Source organism: Argentina silus (assembly GCF_951799395.1).
Source record: "Argentina silus genome assembly, chromosome: 22".
NCBI classification, from domain to species: Eukaryota; Metazoa; Chordata; class Actinopteri; order Argentiniformes; family Argentinidae; genus Argentina; species Argentina silus.
This window is the reverse complement of record NC_139676.1, coordinates 8,246,615-8,271,873: the sequence shown is the minus strand read 5'-3', so window position 1 is coordinate 8,271,873 and position 25,259 is coordinate 8,246,615. Positions and strand designations below refer to the sequence as shown.

The window sequence follows — 25,259 nt, the reverse complement described above, 5'->3', positions numbered from 1 at the left end:
GTAATGTTTAGATGGATTGCGTCTCTTCTCCACGTCCACGACTTTTACATCCAACACTGTCCGAAACTGCATCTTGATGTTTGAGACGGCTGCGCATACACACAAAATACAAGCAATATTCCAGTTCTAGTGTATCCAGCTCAGGGAAGGTCGGTGAATAATACAAATATGATATTCATTGAGTGGTCTGCCGGATAACAATTGTCCTGGTGCGAGGAATCAACCGTTTTCTTGTCGCCAGTCAACTTGACAAATTACACCCCGCAGACGCAACGTATCATCCCCAATGAAAAACTTATCACACTCACTATGTATCTGCAGTCATTGATTTGTTAGGCTAAAACATACAGCCAAATCCAATATCCTAGATCTTCACGTTGGAGAGTCGGAGTCGGACACAAGGCTGGCCAGCGGTCGCGTGCTGAGAAGGCGGTCACCTCAAATTGAAAAGTGGAGCGAGTTCCTTTGTGTCGACCACAATACCTTCGGCGATGGGGTACATACCTGTAGGCTATGTGGTTTGAGTGAATGCAAAAAGCCGGCGAATTCACCGTTAATGTTTGTTGCAGCAAGCCAGACGCAGAGCGATTTTGGGCATCGAGTGGGATGGGCTTGACGCACGTCCCCGTGTAGTTTAGATAAAAAATCACTCAGTGAAAAAACGGTTTAAAGTAGACACTGGGGTTTTCCTCTGAACACAATCCCACGTTTATTCATGTGTCTCAAGTGTATGCTTTCTAAAGACAGTTTGTAAACAATGAGACAAGAGATTGCAAAGTTGTTTTGTATTCAGAGTGTCATCGTTGTATTAATCATCAGAGGCTGTTTTCAACTGTTCCCAATAGTTCTTACAATGTACTTATTGACACAGAACATATAAAATATTGATTGCAATATCATGCATTGTATTTATTCAGAGGCTATACGGCCACACAATCAATCTTCACAACGCCTTTTAATATGTCCAACATAACCAACAAATGTTACCCAATATGTATTTGGTCTCCTACACGCATTGGCTATTAGCCTACTTGGTATATGATTTTCTTCAACAGCGGTGGCAACAGTCATACACCGCACATAGGCCACTCTCATCAATAGACTGGATGTATGGATACAGATGTTTCCGAGACAACCAATCAGCGACGGTCTACCCGGTGGCGCAAATTAACAACGAAATACTGCCCCCGTGTGCATATTACGCACCAACTTTACTTCAATAGTCCCATATCATTACAGGACTTGACAATAACACACATATTTCGCAATTACATATTTTACATTGATGAAGACATTTGAATAGAGTGGGTCCATGATTTATACACATATACACTGTAGTATTCCTTACATTCTAAAAACCACAGAATGGAGAATGTTCCAGACTGTGTATGTCACAGTACAGTGTAATGGCTTTCACTGGTGCTGATGATGTCACTGTTGCACTCCAGAGATTTAAGGACTAGCTCCAGGGCTGGCCTGCTCACGTTGCGACTGTACCCCTGTCTCACGCTGGAGAGAATGTGCAGGATGTGACAGCCCTTCTCCGCATCTGGAGAACAAGACAAAATACCATCAATATAATCTCATAATACAAATAATTCAGTGGAGGGTGGTGGAGGTAGAAATCGGTGGACGGGCCCATTGTAATGCATGGAATGGAATAAGAAATCCCCATTCCATTCATTACAAGGAGCCTGTCCTTGAATTTCTACCTCCACCAGCCTGAAAAATAAGCAGATTAGAACAATAAGTACATTATGAAGAGAGAATATCGCTAGTGTGTCAATGAATGCTTTGATGCTTGAAAAAAGACCCTTACATTTCTCTCGTCTTGAATCTTTCCTGATAATATCTCTGGTCGCCATGGAAAGCTCTTTGTCCTGTTCAGTGACCTAGAGACGGAGACACAACACCAACACAGATTTAAATAAAGGCTTCAGTCACAAAAATAACTCATAACACAGCAATAGTGAAGCGCTTTCATTCTTTTTAAAAAGCCTCTTCATACTGACAGGACTTGTTTGTGTCCCTCTAGAAACACAATCGTGTATTTTTAAATGTGTACTGTTTGCTGCATCATCATGGTGACTAATGATGATGATGATGATGATTTTAGCGTGTATGTGACTGTTTTTATGTGAATGTTGACGCCAAAGACAAATGTCTATCCCTGGATGGACAATAAAGTTGTGTCTAATCGAATCAATTCAAAGTTCCATGTCACACCAGCAGTATCTGTAGATACTGTCAGCAGTATCTGTAGTGATCACATTCGCTTACGTTATAGACTTCATCCTGGCATTTGACCTTGCGGAACACCAGGCCCTCATCCTGTAGGATCTGGAGGACTTCCTGGAGAAGCTGCCGCAGCTGTTTGGAAGCCGACGGACCCGCCACGGGCTCCTAACATCAATAATAATATATATAATATATAATCATATTAATGATTATATATTATTACTAACATCAATCACAGAGAGCTTAACACCCCATTGTAAAGCTATGGTCAAGACCGCAAACCATACAGTTTGTTATAGTCTGACGTCCAATTACTGACAGTTGAAGGAGCCATAAAGCAATGTTGGTTGGGATTTAGATACAATTCCATCAAAGTCTGACAAAACAATCTCGTTGCATAAATGCTTGTTTGGATTTTGGATATTTGGCCACAACAACATGAAACTAGCCTGCATACAGTAGTAATTCAAATCTTTTTTTTTCTTTAGGTTGGGCCTTGTGTTAGTTTACCTGTTCCGTTGACGCCTTCTGATGATGGCTGCAGACTAGGGGCTCTAGAAGTTCCTGGATATCATAGGGCCGCAACCTTGTGTTCTCTTTTAAGTAGTCCCTCACGGTCCGAGTCGCCTGGCCGAGCAGGAAGGCAGCACTGCCACTGCAAGAGCCAAATTAAACTGAGTAAGTAAATCAAGTTGATATCATCCATCCAGTTATTATCCATCCAGTCATTAGCCAAAACATTTCATCTGTGCATCATATAGCTCAAGGAGTGATTTGCCCTACCCTGGGGTGTTGGGGTCCTGAGCCCGGCTGCTTTCCAATTGGAAGGGCTTGTCATAGCACTGTCTGTAGAGCTGAAGAACCTCCAACATCCAAGATATCTGGACCACCATTGCCGGGTCACACACCTTATCTAGGAACACATGGAAAGCAAAGAAAGGTTAGTTTGTGTGTGTGTGTGTGTGTGTGTGTGTGTGTGTGTGTGTGTGTGTGTGTGTGTGTGTGTGTGTGTGTGCATGCACGCGAGTGTGTGTGTGCGCATGTATGTGTGTGTGCTCATGCGGGTGTGTTTGTGTGTGTGTGTGTGTGTGTGTATTCTCCACTCACAGTAAGTGGAGGCCATGATCTCTCTCTGTTGCCTGGAGGTCTTGACGGGTCCCCGCACCCTGATCAGCTCTCCTATCTCCATGTGGGAGCTGGCGTGTTGGGCTTGCCGGAGCTTCTTCAGCTCCTTCACTGGGTTGAAGCCCCCATGAGTGCTGCTTTTACCCATGGACTTTGCTCCTGCTGGAGATAATGCACAGGCCAAAAATGCAAATCACAACCTTTTTGTTCATCTTCCACGGAACTGACACACACACACACACACACACACACACACACACACACACATCCAAACAGGCACACACACCCAAACAGGCATGCATGCGCGCACACACACACACACACACTTACTTTTACTAGATTCACCATGATCTCTCCACTGCTCATCTTTCCAGCAAAGGCAGTTTATGACACCAGTGCCGTCATCCACTGTGCAAAGAAGCAAAGAGATAAGAAGAACAACAACAACAACAACAACAACAGCATGACAACAGTCTGATAGGAGAACAGAGAAGAGACACAGGAGCGAATCTGTGTAAATCAATAATTAATCAGTTAGCAGTAGGAGCTTCATCATTACCTCCATAGCAGAAGAAGTCTTCTCTCTCTCTCTTATATACCAGGATCCCAAGCACATCAACTTTGAAGATGGGGTGTGTGTTGTAGAAGTATATTCCTGTGAGGTGGAGAAAGAGTGCTTATCAGAAAACCCACTATAGCCTCTGTTGTGTGTATGGTAAATTTGAAGATTAACTGTATGTCGCTGGTGACATTGGAGGACGGGCTCATTATAATGCATTACAATGAGCCCGTCCTCCAATTTCTCCCTCCACCAGCCTTCACTGCTGTGTATTAGCCCGATCTGATTATAGTCATATAACATTCAAATGTAAACAGGAATATAATCCTAGTCATAGTTGGGGCTAGCTGTACGTGGAGGTACCTCTGTTATTAGTTACCTCACCTGGCACTTGACAGGACTCTTTCATTTGGAGGATGTCTTTGACATACAGCCTGGCGAAAGCGGCGAACACTGGGTCCAATCCCCACAGCATGGAGGGGGGTTCGTCCCCTGGATCCATCTGTTCAGCCTGCATACTCGCATCATCAACACTCACGCTTCTCACTGCCAAAATAAGGCAAACAAAGCTTGATTGCGTGCTCGCTGGCAAACGATGACTTGGCAACTTGTTTCTCCCCTGCTAGGGTTGTTTGTTATTTAAAAAAAAGCAATAGTCACAGCAATAGTCCAATATGTTTTCATTTGGGCAAATGCATGCCCCACTGAAATCTCTAGAGCTGCTGGAAAAGTTGTCACGCTGAGTTACCGGTCACGTGATTTTTTGGACGCTTGAACGTTGTTGTTCTCGGGAACAGTCTAGTTTAACGAAATACTATGGTAACGTTGTAATGAAAAATCCAAATTTGGAGGGCAATCATTGATAGCATTGGATTTGGTTGGCAATAATAACAATGCTGAAAAGTTTTATTTCTGATTCTACGTGCGCGTGCACGTCTCCCTAGGTTTTCTGGGACATGTCGTTTTCCGTAACACAAAGAAACCCATCACTTTGTTACAGTGCCTCTCATAGATGGACGTTTACTCCGGTCTCATATTGCAGTTATAAAAAAATATAATCTATTACAATAGGTTTTAGACAAAAAAAAAGATAGCATATGTTCAATTGTTATCACAAAAGCATTTTTGTTCGTTTTTGGTCTGTCTTACACATTACCACAGGGTCAAGCCTAAAACGATTGCATATTTGCAAGTTCGAAGGAAACGTTATAACCCGGTTATGAGAACACAAGAAAAATACAAAACCGTTTGGCCTCCAGTACTAGGGGGCAGCAGTGCACTGTTTGCTTTGTTATCGCCATCTGTCAAACATGAAGAACTGAAAGGACTACAGTTGCGCGCCAATGCACGCGCATTTGACACCAAATCCGCTAGATTATTGGACCCCGTGCCTCGCCAGGGGGAAAGAAGATTGTTTTACAGTTATCGACGGTGTTTTTATTTGGAAATTCTACATTTCATTGACTTTTGGGAAACGAATATTTCATTCCATGGAATATAGTTCTTTGGAAGCGTCAATTCTTTGTCCTCACTATCTTGTCTGTGTTTGAGGAAAGAGCACATCGTAGCTATCGGGCCAGTCGTGGTTATTGAGAGTTGAAGAACAACAACCGCTTCCCGTGTTACTTTGCCCCTCTGGAAGTCTATTCTTTGGACGGACATACATTACAATGCCAAAGAGATGTCAATGTTATTGTTGTTGCTCTAACAATTTATCTATAGCCCACGAGGTGCGAAGAACCTCATTTTATTAGACGGGGGATACATGTAATATAATTGCCACACTAACGGGGTTGGTCAGAAAATATTTTTCGTTGGATTTGCACAATATTTAACTGTTTCCAGTGGAACCTCTCGAATATGCCAGAGGATCTTTTCTCAAAAGAAACTCGAAAAGGGCGCACATGAGCACAATCTTGCCTATGCAATAGAATGCTCAAATTGTGATCTTTTGTTAAGTAGACATCAGAACTACAGTATCTAGCTGAGGCAAAACTCAGGATTTAAAATGTCATTTTTCAATTTCCGTAAAATATTTAAATTGGGGGCTGAGAAGAAGAAGAAACAGTATGAGCACGTCCATAGAGACGAGAATCCTGAGGAAATCTGGAATATCATTGGTGAACTGGGGGATGGAGCCTTTGGAAAAGTATACAAGGTGGGTCCATCCATTCCGTTTGTAAACAATGAACCAATTGAGGATGGTTACAATGTTGCAGTTCATGTCATGTGCGTCTGGGACTTCTAGATGCTCTGAATCATTGTTGGCAATGATGACATTGTAAACCATCACCTGATAGCAGTCTTATTATGTGTCAAACTGAATCTGAAATTGCTTGGACCTGCTGCTTACCTAACCCCCCAAACAAGAGTTCAACCCCCCCCACCCTCAAACCCTCTGTTATGCAATAGGGTCTCAAATTCGTACAATGTTTGGTCACAGTCTGGTTACTCCACAGACCTAGATAGAGATATCAAAAATATCTCGCAAGCTATCATGAGCAACCAGTTATTAAAAAATGTAATGCCTGCATCCTGTCTTTCGAAATTGACCTGTATGTTGCTTCACACTACATCCTATATATAGGCCAGTGTTTCGGATATGAGGGCCATTGTTTTCGACGTGTTGGTAAACGTTACGACTTCACCCAACACACAAACCGGACAGGCAATTTCTTCTCCTCTGTCCTTGATTATTCATCCCCCACAGCAGGTCCGCGCTGTGTGTTAGTTATATCACTTTAAATTATTCTAATAGCGACATTGTTTTCACTGACCCCATGCATGGCAGGAGCAAAAAGCTTAATTTGCATGACTGACACTGAATGTTATCACCCGTGAGTGCTGTACCAAATCCAGTGGGGTGGGAGGCGAGGAGGCTTTAGCTAAAGCACCCAATTATGAACATGTTTGTTTTCCCTGGGCCTAGCCTATTGTTTTGACACAATCGTGTAATAGCAGTGTTATTGCAGGGATATCTGGACCATGACATGATTGTGTTGTGTTATGAATTCATTCGTTTCTCTGTCGGTGGACTATAGTGGACTAGAGTATGGTCTTGGAAATCAGTCGAGAGGAGGCATCCATAAACACAGCCTTGTATGGCATGCATGAGAAAGAGGAGGAAACATCAACATTTACTACTACTGTACCTAGCCTATTCTTAGGAATAGTAAATGTTTGACCTCTTGACAGTTGGGCCAGTCAACATATGTCTATGGGAGGTTAATTGCGGTGTAATATCCATTCATCTGGGCAGAGGGCCATGTCTTTTGTATGATACCAATTGTAATACGTTCTCTCCCCTGATGAGTCACCTCTTGGACCGGCTCCAAAGCGCTGCATCGATTCATAGTGAAAGGGAAGCTGCTGTCTGAAATCACCCTGTGGTTGATTTGATAATGGAAGATGTTAACAGCATTCAAATGGCAGGTGGTGACCTCGGAACACACCCCAGGTCACGAGGAAGTGCTGTATCACCGCAGCGACATTGTGCACATTCTGCATGGAGAGCAGCCAAAACAAACAGGGGAAAATATCAGCTGGAATTAGACTGCTGATGCCATTTCTTGCAAATTAATAGAAAACATGTCATTTTGCTGCTCAAGCTCTTCTCAAAATGTTATTTAAGCTGTTTGTAGTATTCTGATTATTAAAAAAAAAAGGTGATTTCAACTGCCCTCTGATCATCAAAAGATCCTAAAATAACTCTCTCCTTCATCTGTGTGTGTCTGCTAGGCCCAGAACAAGCAGACGGGCATTTTGGCGGCGGCCAAAGTGATCGATACCAAGACGGAGGAGGAGCTCGAGGACTACATGGTGGAGATCGAAATCCTGGCCTCCTGCGATCACCACAACATAGTCAAGCTGCTGGACGCCTTCTACTACGACAGCAAACTCTGGGTAAGTAGGTGTGGGGAGCCTCAGTCAGGGGAGGCAGACGCTGTGCTGCTTGTGCTGTGTTAGCAGAGACCGTCGCGATAGTCAGCCGACGTTGTGGTGGCACATTTAGTTGGCGAGTGGTTGTGACTAGGCCTATTTATAGTGGGATTCTCTCACGCCCCTGGTATTTTGCTTATCGACTTTCGTTGTCAAAGTCCATGTTAACGATGGAGGACAAAGCAGCCTCTTTATAATCGTTTGTCGTCATCTAACATGTATATGATATTGGATGATGTCGTTATAGGCCGATATTAATCTGCTTTTGTTTTGCTTTGCTATCTTCTCCCTGTGTTGCAAGAGATCATCTAGTATATAACCTTCCCCTCTTGCACACATTGTCTTTCTAGTTGGAGCCTCGGGGGGGGGGGGGGGGGGGTTGTTGGCACGGAATTCTTGATCACTTCCTGTGAATTTTGATTAGAGTCTTTAGATCTGGTTGCAGATGTTTTAGCCCGGGGTGCACCCGTGTCAGTAGATAAGGATTATAGCCCTACATTGTAAAGGGAAAGTGGTCCTGAATAAATCAATAGCATACACACACACACACACACACACACACACACACAGGGATTGTCATCACCAGTAAGATTGCACCTAACTCGTGATTAAGGGTCCTCTTCTTTCTTCTCAGGCTTGATATAAGACATCTAAAGTGAGACAAGCTACAGTCCACACACCCAGGGATTGCCATGACAAGTAGGATTGCATCTAACTAGTGATTAAGGGGTCCTCTCTCTTTTTTCTCAGGCTTGGTATGGGACACCTATTGTTTTTACCTGACACGTATTCCTTTCCGAGACCTCAAAAGAGGACAGTAGTACAAAAGAGAGGGATGGAGTCTTTATTCGGGGAGGGAGCTGGATAAGAATGAGTGGTGTTGTGTGATGCTCTGCCCTTGATTATACGAATGTCCTCAGAAAGACCAACTGTATATCACCCCTCGCATAAAAAAGCTGTCATAATTGCCTGAGTGTTTGGTTACGGCTCCGTTCCACGAGCACTCGGCCCTTTCCTCTTCATTGTCTTCTGAACAATGGCTAGCAGCCCAGTGGAGGTTGTGTATTGATTTTTTTATCTTGGCTTACACGGTTCCCGGGCGTGCAAATAGGAGAGATACAGGGCAGGACGTCGTCTTCCTGAAGATGAAAGGCCGGTTCAGAAGAGTCTAGACATCCTACTGTACTAACAGGGTGTGTGTAAGTCAAGGATGTGAATGGTGCTTTTTTTTTTTTTTTATGAGGTCTATTATTCCATTTTAATGTTACTGTTATACATTAAATACCTAATTTATTACGCCTAAATGAAAAAGATTTGCAACCACCTACAGTCGGCCATCACTACAGTGTAAGCTCCCTGAATTCCACTAACAAGGCTTATATGACCTGACTCCCACATAATTATGATGATGATGATTATTATTATTATTATTATTATCTCTTTTACCCACTGTGCAAGTTAAAGGCAATATTACTACCGACCCATCAAACCGTCAACCCATAGTTGTGGTAAAGCGTAAAACGTTCTCCTTCTCTCTCTCTGTACCAGATGAATGGTTTCTGTGAGGCAGTGTGTGCTGTGTGGGAGAGGAAGTCACAGCCCTGTAGTGCTGCCCTGCCCTCTGCTACTGTAAGGCTCCACTGTGGGGCCTATTGTACAGGCACCAGCACAACACAAACACGCACGCCCCCAGTGCAACAACACTACAGGACCAGAGGCGCGCATGAATGGACACGGCTGTCTCAAGGGTTAGGGCTGCTGACATGGGCTACTGTCAGTGTTTTGTCGGAGAGAGGGTATAGAATCCAACAATCGGGTCATGTTTTTGTTTCTTAGCGTCCGAGCGCGAGAAGGTTATACTTCTTCAGACGTCTTGTCGCTCTTGAAAAGGTCACGCGGGGCGTCACCTTAACCGTAGCCCTTTTAATCTAGGTCTTAACCTCGAGCGGTGAACGGATCAACCGCCTCGATGTCGAGTTCTCTGAAAAAGAGGAATGGAGAGTGCTAATAATTTCTCAATGACTATGACAGTGAGGAAGTGTGCAATGGGCACTGCTTAGCTTCCTCTTCTCACAGCACATTGTGTGAAATACTGCCAAATGTCTGCCAAATGTCTTCCATATTTTCTTTCTACTCGGCTAACTCCACTGTTCTTTCTCTATTGAGCTCAGTAGGCCAATGGCGTTAGCCTATTGTGTGCCTGTGTGTTGGTTTCTTAGTTGCATCTCCAGCCACAGCCTAAGCTAGGCTCGGCTAAGCCAATGCTAATGTTACCTCCTTGGAAGTTGGCAAATGTGGCCTGTAACACACTGATACATCGTCAGATAAGTAGGCTATTTATCCCCCTAGTGGTTAAAGTCAGGATTGGCTGTATGGCTAATCCTATCCCAGAGGCCCTATTCTGTAGAGCAGCTTCGAGGTGACCTCAAGCAACTCCCTGCGCCGTGAGGTTTCCCAGTACCCTGCGGATGCCCGTACCTTAGCCGCCGCGCTAACCCCCGCCCGCGGCGCGCATGGAAACTCTAATCCTATTTGCAAGAAGTTCTGGCTAGCTAAGCTAATAGCCTAGCCGCGATCCTGTATGAAACAAACCGTTGAGCAGCGGAGTGGCCCCTTCTCATGGCAAATCCTCTTACCTCAGCGGCCATATTGAACGCTCTCCTAAGAACCCTTTAAAAGGCTCAGCAGCGGGTTTCATTCACTCTGCTGGGGAGGTCCACTCACTCTTTTAAATTGTTTTGACACAGCAGAGCTCAGCTGACCACAGAGTTTGTCCCCATGAGCCACCGGCCCTTTTTAAGTGTAAGGCTCTAATTGGATACAGTAAACAATGGGGACATTTAATAACAGTGAAGGGGGGATTTTAAAGTTACTGTCTGTTGACGTATTGTTGCTCAGTTGTGCATGACTAGGCTAGGCTAATTGATTAGCTACACGGGTTGGGTTTAATTGATGGGATAGGTCGCAGTTAAGTGGTTGTCCTTGTTGTTATTGATCATGAGAAGCGGAAGATTTTAAGGCCACTGGATTTATATTACTGTAGGCCTCATTGTTAAAGACTGCCTGACACAGTTACCTGTTAACAATGGAAAAGGCTTAGGCTTAGGCCGACCATAATCTTCAGACGTAAACACCGAAAACGTTGTTTGTTTGTTTGTGACTGTAGCTGAATCCAGGTTTTTCAGGCGTTCTAGTTTCCTTTTAGCCGTTGTGCTGAATGTGAGCGGGCGTTTCTCTTCTTCTGCAGATCCTGATAGAGTTCTGTGCAGGCGGAGCAGTGGATGCTGTCATGCTGGGTGAGTCAGCAGTTCTACAATCCATTTGAAAAGGACAGAAAGCTGCAGAAATCTCTAACAATGAAATGGCATTAAACCGATACTTAACCGGTGGACCAATGTTATAAACAAGCGGTACACACACCCAACATAATGCATTCTTCATTGTTAAGCCTAATCTAGTTCTAGTGTAATCGTGTGTGTGTGTGTGTGTGTGTGTGTGTGTGTGTGTGTGTGTGTGTGTGTGTGTGTGTGTGTGTGTGTGTGTGTGTGTGTGTGTGTGTGTGTGTGTGTGTGTGTGTGTGTGTGTGTGTGTGTGTGTGTGTGTGTGTGTGTGTGTGTGTGTGTCTGTGCCCCCAGAGCTGGAGAGGCCCCTGACTGAGCCCCAGATCCGCGTGGTGTGTAAGCAGACCCTGCAGGCCCTCCTCTACCTCCACGACAACAAGGTCATCCACAGGGACCTTAAGGCCGGGAACATCCTCCTCTCCCTGGACGGAGATGTCAAACTGGGTAAGAGAGGGTCACCGGGAGGGTTGGGGGGGGGGGGGAGTTGGGGGAGATTGGACACACCCCTAGAAGTGCATTATGAATTTTAGCCACTATTGGTCACCCACCGCCCATAGAGCCTACATTTAGATTTGGTAGAAATGGAGGAGGCAGCATTTCACTCATCAAGTTTGCCATACCATTTGAGGCAGAAATGCATTTTATTTAGTTCATGAAAACACTGTCTAGGAATCGAAAGCGATTGCGACAACGCTAATTCCCCCTCAAAACAACGGCACGTCTGGGAAAAGCATGTGTGTTGTCATTGTTCTCTCCCCTGGCTAGGACACAGTGGCTGAGTCCTCCACACAGGGTGGCCCTTTCTCAATTGTTAGAAACTCGATTCCTCGCGTCGTCTCCTCTGTCCTCCACTCGCTTCTTCTCAAAAGGGCATCGGAGAAGAAGATCTTAGGGGAGGAACCTAGATCTTCTCCTCCAATGCGAGGAATGACTTAGTGCCTTAACAGTTGAGAAAGGGGCCTGTGAGTCCGCCACACAGTAAAGCTGCAGATGCAGTCATAAAGTGGGCCGTTGAGTCATCGTCGGCTAACGGATGTAACAGGCTCGGGTCTGCTAATACAGAGGCCTGTGACATAATACCGGGGTATCTTATTAGCAGAGTCACGCTCATTGTAAACAACACGCTCACAGTCCAAACAATGCTTGACGTCATAATCCAGCTGTACTGTACACATTATCAACGCCTAACGCGGCGTTAAGCGCATATTGTGATATTGTGTTGTTGACGCTAGCGCTAAGCAAGATTAGCACTGCTGTTTTGTTACGCTTAAAAGCCTTGTTTAGGCTTATTTGTTAAGAGCGACAAGCAAACGAGGCAATGTTGGCTTTCCTGGAGCGGCAGGTAGCCTAGAGGTTTGAGAGGCCGCCCAGCATTCGGTAGGTCGCTGGTTCGATTTTTTTTTTGGGAGGGAGCCGGATGCGAGCTGGTGACTGGAAGGTTGGTGGCATCATATGTGCCGTTGTGCCCTTGCCCTTGTGCCCTTGCCCTTAACCCCTAAGTGCTCCAGGGGTGCCGAATACGGCTGACCCTGTGCCCAGAGCCCAGAGCTCTGTTCGCCCTTGGAGAACATGTGTGTTGTCTCGGGGGTGGGGGGTGCGCAAAAATGACCACATTCCAGAGAATTGATTGCATGGCTAACAAACAGTCTTTCTTTCTTTCTTATCCTGATCACTCATCGCTGCTCTGATTCAACCGCATGTGTCTTACAGCTGACTTTGGTGTGTCCGCCAAGAATACCAAAACGCTACAGAGGAGAGACTCCTTCATCGGGACGCCATACTGGTGAGTGTAGAGAAGTGTCGTAATGAATTTTACAGTTCCAAGCAGTAAAATAGTGATAAAAGCCTTAATGATCAACATTTGGGCGAAATCATAATTGACTGATGCAGAACAACTAAAAGAACACTCAACATTTCAAAAGACTACAACTGGATATATTTCAAAAGACTACAATTCCACACCTCCCCCTTTTAACATCATTTCCATACCTTCTCATTGGCCTACCCCACAGGATGGCTCCGGAGGTGGTGATGTGCGAGACGTCCAAGGACCGCCCGTACGACTACAAGGCGGACATCTGGTCACTGGGCGTCACTCTGATCGAGCTGGCGCAGGTGGAGCCGCCAAACCACGAGATGAACCCCATGAGAGTCCTGCTGAAAATAGCCAAGGCCGACCCCCCGGGTCTGATGCAGCCGTCACGCTGGTAAGACCAACGCCACAGCAGGAGTCAAGTCTGAGATGGGGCAGTAAGGAATATTTGTGTCAGTTGGATGACTCAATGATTGGGGAAGAGGTGTCCTTTTGGTGTTTTTGATACGCGTTTGATACCATTCCTGATTCCGTTCCATGCACAATGAGCCCGTCATCCTACCTCCACCAGCCTCCTCTGAAGTGTATGTCAGTCTTATGCAACTGTTGTACTTCATGATATGTGAAGAAAGTTCGACTAAAAAATACTCTGCTCTGTAATGTATTTTTCAATAATATATCATAGAAGTAAGTGGGTAGTATAGGCTACTACCTCAAAGGTAGTAGAATTGTTGTTGTTTTTTCATGCATATTCCCTAAAGCATTGTATTCAGGCGACCCTTTCAAGTTCAACTGGAGTCCATTTTCACTGACATGGTCATAATTGGGTCGTGGCCAGACGTTGAACCCTACCCTAATGCATGTGTTCTTCAGGTCTCCAGAGTTCAGCGATTTTCTAAAGAGGTCCCTGGATAAGAACGTGGACAGCAGATGGAGTACGGCCCAGCTCCTACAGGTAACAACAACTCTCCTCTTTCACCCCTCCGCGCGCACACACACACACACACACACACACACACACACACACACACACACACACACACACACATCCATCCATCCATAACAAAGTCCCTCACCCCCTCCCCTTGGCGACCTGCTGTTGAATAGTTTAATACCATATTGTCTCCCAGGGTGACAGCTGTTCACCCGCCTAGTGCATCTGTGTCAGGTACCGCTGAGCTCGCCCGCTCGCTAACTCCCATCATCCTCCGCTAGCTTTAGCTTGCGTCAGCAGAACAGGCTTTACTTTTCCAAAGGTTTTTAAGCGGCCTTGAGTTACTTACAGAGAGACAGTAAGGGGATAGGCTGTGTAGACACACACACACACACACACACACACACACAGGAGCTCACTGTGCGCCGTAGTATCCGTAGTAACAACGGTGGTATTGTACTCCACGAGAAGGCTAAATGGGAGTGAAAATACAAAACGGGAGTCTACTGCCGGTGAAGGTTTTGATAGAGAAGAAGCTGCACATCCTTAGCCTGGCGATAGACTATGTGCAGAAGGCTTCCAAGCCAAAGAAGGTAGGATGTTGGTTTTGGTTTTACGGACGGAGGGTGCATTGTAATGACTGCAGTGGAAATGAACTCTCCTTTGATGAATAAGTAATGATTGAATTTGATCATCAAAATATGTGAAGATTGTGACGCAGTATTTCCACATTTTACATTCTATATTCTATACAGCAAACTTTTTTGACGTTGACTTTATTGTTTTGGTTTGCTCCACACACACGTACCAATGTCACTATGTCACTTATATTATATATTGACATTCACATTGTCGTGGATTAAGTACGTTTTAAAGGACTGTTGTTGTCTTGTCGTTGATTTTGTTGTTGTTGTTGTTCAATCTAGTGTTATTGACTGTAGTAATATCTGTCATATGTCATCGTATCTTTGTGCAGCATCCGTTTGTGACGAGTGTGGCGGACAACCGACCCCTGAGGGAGCTGATAGCCGAGGCCTGTGCTGAGGTCACAGAGGAGATAGAGGAGCACAAGGAGGAAGAGGAGGAGGAGGAGGCGGAGACGCAGCTGGTAGGTTACAACGCTTCAATGGTTTAGAAGTCAGAAAGGAGAGCTACCGAACAATAGTACTATGTTCTGCTGTATGTGCTTGAGGATTGACAATGTGTTTTCTGTGGAGGCCATTTAACTAGGAAGCATTTGTACGCATCGCCTTAAAGGTTGACAAAATGTATGTAGCGTGTAGAGTATTGGCTCGACATAATTTCACTTTAGAATCTTTCTTTTCTCCTGGCTCCAGGGTCACAAACGTGCCCCATCTGACACCAGTGTTGTAAGCTCGGAGGACGAGAAAATCCCTCAGTCCCCCTCCAATCTGGAGTCCGTCCCAGAGAAGGCTGAACCGGCACTCCCCGCAGCCGTCGAGAAGCCAGCGCAGAACCATGTTGTGGATACTGGCTTCGTACAGGAGCCTCCTGCCCCTGCAGTGGTCGAGAAGGTGGAGGACACCCCGAGTGCTCCAGTTGAGGATATAGTGATAACACCGATACCAGAGGAGGTGAAGAAAGAGATTGTTCCAGATGTACCAGAAGCTGAGGTTGCTTCACCAGAGAAACCAGAAGAGAAACCAGCAGACTCCCAACCAGAAGGGGTGGAGCCCAAGGCTGAGGTAGCCACGCCCGACAAGGAAATGGAAGAACTGGCGATATCCAATGAAGATGAGAAGGAGGTGGACACAGCAGAGGCCAAAGCGGAGGTCACCGCCGAGGGGTCAGAGATCAAGGAAACGCCAGTGGAAGACAAGATGGACGTCGTCGAGGAACCAGCCACCGTACCCAATGCGGACCATATCAGGCAACCGAACTTTACTATCATAACCCCAGAGGAGACCAAGGTGGAAGACAAACCAACACCTCCATCACTGGCAGTCGTGAAGGAGAAAGAGGAGGAGAAACCAGTGGTGGAAGAGAAGGGTACCCCAACGAAAGAGAGGGATTCAGACTCAGGGAGCGGGTCAGCGGCAGATAACAGCAGCATCGACCTGAACCTGTCCATCTCCAGCTTCCTGACCAAGACCAAGGAGCCCGGATCTGTCTCCATAGCAGTAAGTCCTACAGTGTTTATTTCAATAGCTTATAACTTATATATATATATATATATTGGTAACACAGGGTTCTCTCCAAATAATGTAAGAGTGGTGCTGGCTATGGCCTCGTCACTTGGCTATGTTAACATTTCAGAGCAGATGAAACTGATGTTTGGTAATGATAGAGTAACTGTCTTAGATCAGCAATGACATTGTTGTTGATAAAAGCGAAAGTGAAAGCGTTATTATGTTCCTCAGTTAATTCAGTGTTTTAGCTATATTTTTAGAGCAGAACCCTGAAGGCTTTCTCCAGAAGGAACAGGACTGACACAATGAATAGAAACGTCACGTTTAGCCACAAAATATGCTGAGACTTCATCTAATGTAGTAGGCCAACAATATTTGAAACTTGTAAGATGTTTAAGATTCAACAGTATACAGTAGTATCAAAATATAGTACGTTGTAATATATTTTAATCCTTTACTCTTTGGCCCATGTTTGTTTCCAGGACATCAAGCGTCAGAAGAAGACGCTGAAGAAGACACGTAAGTTCATGGTGGACGGTGTTGAGGTCAGCGTGACCACGTCCAAGATCGTCACCGACAACGACACCAAGAACGAGGAGATGAGGTTCCTGAGGTAAATTACTCACCTGCCTTCGTTGACGTAGTGGTCGTTACACATTGATATACACTCACCGGGCCCTTTATTAGGAACGCTATACTAATAACCTTTGTCCTCAAAACGGCCTCAGTTCTTCGTGTCATTGATTCCACAAGATGTTGGAAACATTCCTTTGAGATTCTGGTCCATGATGACATGATTGCATCACGCAATTCCTGCAGATTTTTCAGGTGCACTTTCAAGCTGTGAATCTCCCGTTCTACCACATCCCAAAGGTGTTCTATTGGATTCAGATCCGGTGACTGGGAAGGCCACTAAAGAACACTGAACTCATTGTCATGTTCATGAAACCAGTTTGAGACAACTTTTCCTTTGTGACATGGTGCATTATCATGCTGGAAGTAGCCATTAGAAGATGGGTACATTGTGGCCATGAAGGGATGCACATGGTCAGCATCAATACTCAAATAGGCTGTGGCATTCAAGCGATGATTGATTGGTATTAACGGGCCCAAAGTGTGCCAAGAAAACATTCCCATTACACCACTTCCACCATGAGAAGGTGTACAGGTGTTCCTAATAAAGTCTTAAGTGAGTGTATATGCAAATGGTTATGCAAGAAAGTCCATCTTCATTCTCCCACAGTTAGCGAAGGACTTAATTGAGCAGAATTTACTGTGGTAGCTGTTATATCTATGCAAGTAGTCTCTCATGCCAGGCTGACTCATAAACCTAAAGCAGCTGTGGAAAGAGATTACGGATTTAGTGCCCAATGATCATTTTATTCAAATGCAGCACTTTTCATTAACATCTCAAAGTCTTACTCCGTGTCCCGTGAGGGGCTCGTTCAGTTCCTTCTGCCTTGTTTTGGGTCAACCTCCACTGGCAGAAAGAGATGTTTGACTTGATGTTGTGGTCCTCCCCTCTCCCCACCCCCCCTCTTCTTTCCCTCTTCACCCCAACCCTCTCCCTCACCCCTCCCCCCTCCCCCCTCCTGGTTCTCTTCTCCCCCCAACCTCTTTCCTCCCCTCTTCCCCCTCCCTCTCCCCTTCCCCCACCACCTGGTTCTCTTCTCCCCTTACCTCTCTCCCCATCCCCGTCTTCTCCCCCCCACCTCCTCCCCAGGCGCCAGGAGCTGAGGGAGCTGCGCCTCCTGCAGAAGGAAGAGCAGAGGGCCCAGCAGCAGCTCAGCAACAAGCTCCAGCAGCAGAAGGAGCAGATCTACCGCCGCTTCGAACAGGAGACCACTGTGAGTCTCACTGCCCTGTGTGTATCATTAACGCCGCCAATCACAACTCCGCTATCGACAAAAACAATACAACTCTCCTCTGTCATGTCTAGTCTCCATTGTGTGGTCCTGTTACCAGAACTAGGCCATACGCTCTGAAAGGAAATTCAGGAAACTGAATACACACATTGCTACACACATTGCTAGTGAATCAACCGTTTCCTTTCAGAGCGTATGGCCTAGTTCTGGAATTACCCGTTAAGACCAGTTCATCCCTACCCAGTCTGTCCCTACCCATGAGAGCATGGTGACGTTCGACGATCGGGAGCTCACCAGACTCAGCTGCTCCCCAACGCCGCGCCAACCCAACACCGCCCTCGCTCCGCTAACGTTACCATGCCCACATGATTTATTCCTGGCCTGGAGGCGTAAATCTGTCTGTCAATCAAAGTGCCAAATTAAGCCTATTGTTTACAGTGGCGTGCGTACGATCCCTTTAGAATGTCAACAAATGTGCCTCATTCGGTCGCACAAACAATGGAACTTTCCATGAGCTGGATCGAGTCGAAAAAAAGAAAAACATGTAAAAGCTTCTGTGTCAATCAAGTCAGAAAAACTAAAATCGAATCAAAATGGCTTCCTCCCTCAACTTTAGCCTACGGATTAAAGCAGTTTTGAAGGTGTAGTGAATTCAGTCTTTTCCTGAACCAAAATCCTAATCCTCCCGTCCCCCTGTCCTCCTCCCTCCCTCTGTCCTCTCCCCTCCTCCTCCCCCCAGAGTAAGAAGCGTCAGTACGACCAGGAGGTAGAGAACTTGGAGCGGCAGCAGAAGCAGACCATCGAGAGGCTGGAGCAGGAGCACACCAGCCGCCTCAGAGATGAGGCCAAGCACATCAAGGCCGAGCAGGACAAGGAGCTGTCCAAGTTCCAGATCATGCTCAAGAACCGCAAGAAAGAGGTGAGAGAGGGGAGGGGGGGGGGGGAGGAGAGGGAAGGGGAAGAGAGAGGAAGAGAGAGGGAGGGATAGATGTGTGGGTGTGTCGTCTGTATGCAGGATGTGTGTTCTAAGAGGTAGTTGGAAGGTTTGAGCTCTTTGGCAACAAGAGCGTGTCTTGCAAGCATATCCTTCTGCTGCACAACACCATTGCATTTGTATTCTCCTCAAGTAATAAATCCCTTGTGTACCCCATTAATAGGGCAGCCCGATCCACTTGACAGTCCCTATTTTGAGCGGCTGTAACTCATGTTTATATACACACACACACACACACACATACACATACACATATACATACACACACACACGGTGTTCGGTAGACCTGTACCTTTATCTCTTTTGTAGGGCTTTATATACTGTATCTGCCCTGTGGGTCTGAATCAGTCTGGCCCTGGCAGATCATATCTCCTCATGTGGTGCAATAACAAGTCCATCCACCAGTGTTGTGTTATTCTCTCCCTCTCCCCTGTCATTAATCGTGATACTCACTACATCAAAGGTCAAACCGGAAGTGGCACTGTCGCCCAAACACGTGAGAAACGCTATCATGAAACGCTTAAAAGAGGATATTATCCAAACGCCACACGGAGAGGTAATATCTGCGACTAAACTCTGGTGTGGCTTTCCAACTTAGACTGACTCTTAGTCTAGTACTGCGCTGGGGACTGGCTTCAAGGTCACATTTCACTTTGGATCTTAGACATTTTCTAAGATCCAAAGTTCAAGCTCCTCTGGTGTTTTTAGTTTTTTTCTTCTTCTTTTCAAAAAGAGAGTTAGTGTATTTATATCTTCTACCGTCGTCCCATTTAACAAGATTACGTCACAGCTTCTTCCAAGTTATTCAGTTTGATAGAACACACGCACACTCAATCACACTTACACACCTACACACCTACACACACACACACACACACAACCACTGCATGTCAGCGATAGCAAGTACTTTCTTGCACCTATCCAAGAACCCCTGTTCTCCCGCTGTGCCTCCTTCCACCCACCTGAGTGTGTCATCACCAGTACGATGGTTACCTCTCCACCTGCGGCGCCTCTCTGTGTACAACTGTGTGATTTACTGGTGGGAGTATAATCTGCTCTGATCAATCCACAGGGTGTGGCTCACGGTATGATTCAGTCTTTTCACTTGTCCTCCTGCACTCTGTTCAACGCCCCCATGCAAGATGTGAGTTGAGCTGTGCCCCCCCCCCCCCCCCCCCCCTCCCCGGTCTCTCTTTGGTTTGAAGTCTGTCCTCCCACTCTCTTGTGTGCTGATGTACTGTACCTCCTGGGTTTAAGATAGCAAGCTGTGTGTGTGTGTGTGTGTGTGTGTGCACTTCTGTGTGTTCTCCCAACAGACCTACGCTTATCAGTGGAGAAGACCACTCTAAAGGGAACAGCACCATATTACCGCATTTACATTTTCTCTACGTTTCTATCGAGGAAAATTCTGAAACAATCAAAACAACGCCATACGGTGCTTACCCGCCATATGGGAGTCCTGTGCTCTACATTTGAGATGCCCTAGTCCATCTGAAGTTGGGCCTGTTTTTGTTATTGTAGCCAGTAGCTTCTGTCCGTTTCACCAAGCCGAACCACGCTTAGCCTGAGGTAAACGCAGCAGGGAATCTCTTAGTCCAGGTGTGTTACCCTCCAACTACTTTTTGGTCTGATCAGGCGACTGTCCTGTTGTCCTGCTGGTTGTGGGTTAACATCAAACGGGACGACCCTGTCAGCCTAAATAGACTTGAGATACAGTAGCTCTGGTGCTTTCAGACTGGTGCTTTCAGACTGGTGCTTTCAGACTGGTGCTTTCAGACTGGTGCTTTCAGACTGGTGCTTTCTCGGTGCCGGTGCCATGACAGTGAAAATGATAAAACAGGTTCTCGTTAGAATCAACATTAGGCGCATGCTTGTTTGCAGTGTTTCTCATGTTGAGTATGTATATTCGGTCATCCACTTTTGGTTTTGTTTATTCTAGCTTCCAACCTATTCTGTTTTTTTTCATCCTGGGTGTTCGAGAACAGTCAAATTCTTTTTTTTGTTAGGGGGGGTTTTAACGAATGAGACATGTTCTCTTATTTTTCCCTCAGGAGCAAGAGTTCCTCCAGAAACAACAGCAGGATCTGGACAGCACCCTGAAGAAGATCATCCAGCAACACAAACATGAGCTGGCCACTATTGAGAGAGACTGCCTCAACCACAAACAGCAGCTCCTCCGAGGTAAAAAAAAAGAAAGAAAGAAAGACATCTGAACTGTGTGAAACTCCTCCCTGCTGATGCACAGTACTACACCACCACCAGAAGTTACATACTGTGTACATCAGGGGAGGCTGGGGCTCACCAACACAACCGCTAAAAAGAGCCTCATATACATATACAGAGAAGCAGCTAAGCCACTGTTGAGTTACTGTTTCCTCAACCACAGGCAACTTCTTAGTTTAAAAAAAAAAAAAAAAAAAAAAAAAAAAAAATAGATCATAGAAGACAAGAAACAAACCGCATATGCACAGTGACGCAGCATAAACCGTGAACAGCCTTTTCTCTGTCCCTCCCCAGCCCTGAGGCTGTGTGAAGTGAGGCCATACTCTAAATCCTAGGGGGGAGAGGGAGGGGGAGGGGGAGAGGGAGAGATGTAAACAGCAGCCTTTCTAGCTCACTAACAGTGCCTGATCTGATTCAGCCATTAATATGCCCCAGCTTACGCAAACAGTCAGCCCCCTCAGAATTTATCCTCAAGATGAATTATAAGGCACAGAAAATCCATAAACGTGTTAGTTTGGTCGAGAGTGAAGATTGGTTTATGGAGGAAGTCAGCTGCTCAGCATTAAGGATAGAGGTTTAAGATTATATATTAATATATTGTGTGTGTGTGTGTGTGGTGGGTGTTTGTCTGTGTATGTGTGTCTGTTTCTGTGCCTGTCCTGTGCAGCTCGGGAAGCAGCCATGTGGGAGCTGGAAGAGCGCCACCTACAGGAGAAACACCAGCTGTTCAAGCAGCAGCTCAAAGACCAGTACTTCATGCAGAGACACCAGCTGTTGAAGAGACATGAGAAGGTGAGTGAGGATTTCAGATAACTCCATAAGGACCGTCTCTCCCAACCAACAACAATGAACTGAACCTCTATGGGCCATCAAGCTGAACAGGTCCTTGATAAGAGTCGGTTATTGAAAAATAAATAGTTGTATAATACAGTATAATCATAAGTATTGGCCTGGTGAATATCTCACCTTTGACCTTGAGCCTGAGTACATCACTGCTCTACTGTGCATTGTTGAAGGAGCCACACACCGGTCTCTACAGCAGACAGGAATTAGCAGGAATGCAGAATGCTGTTTTCTCTGTGAAAGCAAATGTAGCATCTCTCTCTCTCTCTCCCTCTTTCTCTCCCTCCCTCCCTCCGTGTGTGTGTTTTTGTGTGTGTGCGTGCGTGTGCGCGCGCTGAGTAGGAGATGGAGCAGATGCAGCGCTACAACCAGCGTCTGATCGAGGACATGAAGAGCCGCCAGACCCAGGAGCGGGCGCGGCTGCCCAAGATCCAGCGCAGCGAGGCCAAGACGCGCATGGCCATGTTCAAGAAGAGCCTCCGCATCACCGCCGCCGGGCTCACGCCCGAGCAGGAGAGGGAGAAGATCAAACAGGTGAGGGGGGACCTACAGACGGTCGTAGCTGGGTTTCATAGATGGGGGGGGGGGGGGGGGGGGGGGGGGTTATTTTCAGTTCAAGAATGTAGAAAATCATTTGGGATGTTTGTTTTTCCATTTTGTCGAATAACATGAAGGAATTTATATGAACATGACCCCTTAAGTCTAGGACATTGTATGTCTTGGATGTTGTTGATCCGAGTCAAAGGAGGGCCCCTGCCCTTTCCTAAGCCCTATGGCTGCTGTTGTTGTGGTTCTAGTCCCTTCCCGGTAGGATCAACAGGCCATAAATAAACTGAATGCAAATGCTTTCGTGGCAGTGTGAGGTGAGGCTTGAGGAATACAATGGTCCAACTATGTGTGGCTTACTGTGCCTTTTTGAACGGGTCAAAGTAGATTTTTTTATTTTTATTTTTTTTTGTATTTGAGTATGAAGTAAAGTGTGTGTGTTTTGTCATCGTCGTCGTCGTCTAGTTTGGTGCCCAGGAGGAGAAGAGGCAGAAGAATGAGCGTCTTCACCAGCACCAGAAGCATGAGAACCAGATGAGAGACCTGCAGCTGCAGTGTGACGCCAACGTCAGAGAGCTGCAGCAGCTACAGGTACACACACACACACACACACACACGGTGCAACATAGCACAGTATTTACCTTTATACACTCATAGAAATCCATACACTGTGGTAACCTCCCCTACGTGCGTGTGTGTCTGTGCGCGTGTGCGTGTGTTCTGCAGAATGAGAAGTGCCACCTCCTGATTGAACATGAGACTCAGAAGCTGAAGGAGCTGGATGAGGAGCACAGCCAGGAGCTGAAGGAGTGGAGAGAGAAGCTACGGCCCAGGAAGAAGGTACCCATTCCACCTGTTTAGCTCCTGTTCTTATAGAATGGTCCAGTCTAATATAATGGAAGTCAGGTGAGTGGGGGGCAAGGGAAGGGTGGGTGGGGGAGGGTGGGTGGAGGGCTGGGGGGGGGAAGTTGGGTGGAAGGAGCGAGGGTGGGTGGGTGAGTGTAGGGCTGGGGGAAGGAGGGTTGAGGGGAGGATGGGTGGAGGGAGGGCTGGGGGAGGGTGGGTGAAGGGCTGGGGGGGAGGGTGGGTGGTTGAGTGTAGGGTTGGGGGGAGGGAGGGCTAGGGGAAGGGTTTGGGGAGGGTGGGTTGTTTGTTGTTTATTCTTTGTTTAAAAATACCACCAAAAAAAAAATACCACCAAAAAATAACTTTATTGCAGGAGGCTCACTGTGTGTGTGTGTGTGTGTGTGTGTGTGTGTGTGTGTGTGGTCTCCTCATCCAGGCTCTAGAGGAGGAGTTTGCCAGGAAGCTGCAGGAGCAGGAGGTCTTCTTCAAGATGAGTGGGGAGTCTGAGTGCCTTAACCCCTCGGCCCAGAGCCGCATCTCCAAGTTCTACCCCATCCCCAGTGTGCACTCCACAGGGTTCTAGGGTGAACCAGTGGACACTCCAGATGTGGACACACAGACACACACACACAGCACTGCAGACATACACATACAAACACACGGTGTATACACACATACACACACTCTCTCTCACACACACACACACAGTGACTAATAAGACTGAGCCTCTGCTGCCTTGCCCCATATCCCCTCTGGTGACAATCCGAGGGTTGATATAGGGGGGATATATCAGAGGGGTACAGTAGTGTACCCCCCCTCCTCACCGTCTCTGGAAGAGGATGGAACAGTTCTCCCAAGCTACAGACTGAAGACATGAAGACCCCGTTTGCTGTGTTGTCTTTTACCACGTGTCCGTTTCTCTTTTTTGTGTGTTCACTGGTCCGATACCTGAAACGTCTTCTTGTGAAATGATGTCATTGTTAATAATGAGTTATGAAGGAGATTTTTTTTTAGAATTTTTTTTTTATTAGGCATTTTCAAATATGATATTTTGGCATCCGTGTTTGACGCCTCAAAGCCACTAAAGCGGTTTCTTCTTCTTCTTCTTTTTTTTATATATAACCTTTCTAGTTGTGATTTAGTTTACTTCCTGAAGAATCCAGTGCCTGTATCATCCGACATCTATGGACTGGGTTTTTTAAATGTAAGCATTCTCCGATAAAACTATTGCTGTTCGAATTGTGCCCCAATAGTTATTTGCACTAAAGAGTGGAGGTTAACAATTTGTATACCACTAAAGTACAATATAACGAACATATATAATCAATATATATGGTGATGCTAAGTGGGATCATTATATAATTGTATGCTTATACAATAGAATGTACTTTTGGTAATGAGCACATTTTTTATAATAATTTGACAGGCATAGGCATGCATGATATATATTTTTTATGCAATCACAAATATAACAGAAGTATTTTAGTTTGCAATGGACTTTGGAATGAGTATCCATGATTGGTATGTGTGGATTTGAATGCAACCCTCACTAACTTCTTACATTGTGATAAATCACTGCAAATATACTTTTCTGAGCATGTAAATAACAGTTTGGGATTTCTATCTTGTCTGAAATGGCTGTTTTCTTCAGGTTTCATGAGCATGCCTTTCTGTCTTCAGCACAACGTTGACATTCAGTCTCTTTGTAATTCTGTGTGTAGTTCAGTGGAGGCTGGTGGAGGTAGAAATCGGAGGACGGTTCTCATTGTAATGCATGGAATGGAATTAGGAATGGTATCAAGCATGTGTTTGCTACCATTCCTGATTCCATTCCATGCATTAC

General features: G+C 45.9%; 2 protein-coding genes across 4 annotated transcripts; one reads left to right on the top strand and one right to left on the bottom strand.

Annotated features, from left to right (window-relative positions):
• Positions 1–736: 736 nt before the first annotated feature.
• stn1 (STN1 subunit of CST complex) lies at positions 737–4,788 on the bottom strand. Of its 2 annotated transcripts, XM_083693577.1 has the most exons (10): positions 4,671–4,788; positions 4,307–4,468; positions 3,923–4,018; positions 3,694–3,771; positions 3,346–3,525; positions 3,022–3,151; positions 2,749–2,893; positions 2,281–2,403; positions 1,820–1,892; positions 737–1,549 (listed from the first exon to the last, which is right to left on the bottom strand). In XM_083693577.1, the coding sequence occupies exons 2-10, from the start codon at positions 4,437–4,439 to the stop codon at positions 1,392–1,394; spliced, it is 1,116 nt and encodes a 371-aa protein (XP_083549703.1). In that variant the 5' UTR covers positions 4,440–4,468; positions 4,671–4,788; the 3' UTR covers positions 737–1,391. The 2 variants fall into 2 exon arrangements, with proteins under 2 accessions (XP_083549703.1, XP_083549702.1); XM_083693576.1 differs by lacking the exon at positions 4,671–4,788 and having other exon boundaries at positions 4,307–4,550.
• Positions 4,789–5,301: 513 nt separating this feature from the next.
• Positions 5,302–25,249, top strand: LOC310821704 (STE20-like serine/threonine-protein kinase). Of its 2 annotated transcripts, XM_083693851.1 has the most exons (19): positions 5,302–6,080; positions 7,661–7,825; positions 11,109–11,157; positions 11,497–11,646; positions 12,913–12,985; positions 13,215–13,409; positions 13,889–13,970; positions 14,926–15,057; positions 15,287–16,090; positions 16,582–16,712; positions 17,823–17,946; positions 18,704–18,883; positions 19,422–19,514; positions 21,010–21,139; positions 21,849–21,973; positions 22,367–22,558; positions 23,036–23,161; positions 23,297–23,410; positions 23,853–25,249. In XM_083693851.1, the coding sequence occupies exons 1-19, from the start codon at positions 5,931–5,933 to the stop codon at positions 23,997–23,999; spliced, it is 3,162 nt and encodes a 1,053-aa protein (XP_083549977.1). In that variant the 5' UTR covers positions 5,302–5,930; the 3' UTR covers positions 24,000–25,249. The 2 variants fall into 2 exon arrangements, with proteins under 2 accessions (XP_083549977.1, XP_083549978.1); XM_083693852.1 differs by lacking the exon at positions 19,422–19,514 and having other exon boundaries at positions 23,853–25,248.
• Positions 25,250–25,259: the final 10 nt, after the last annotated feature.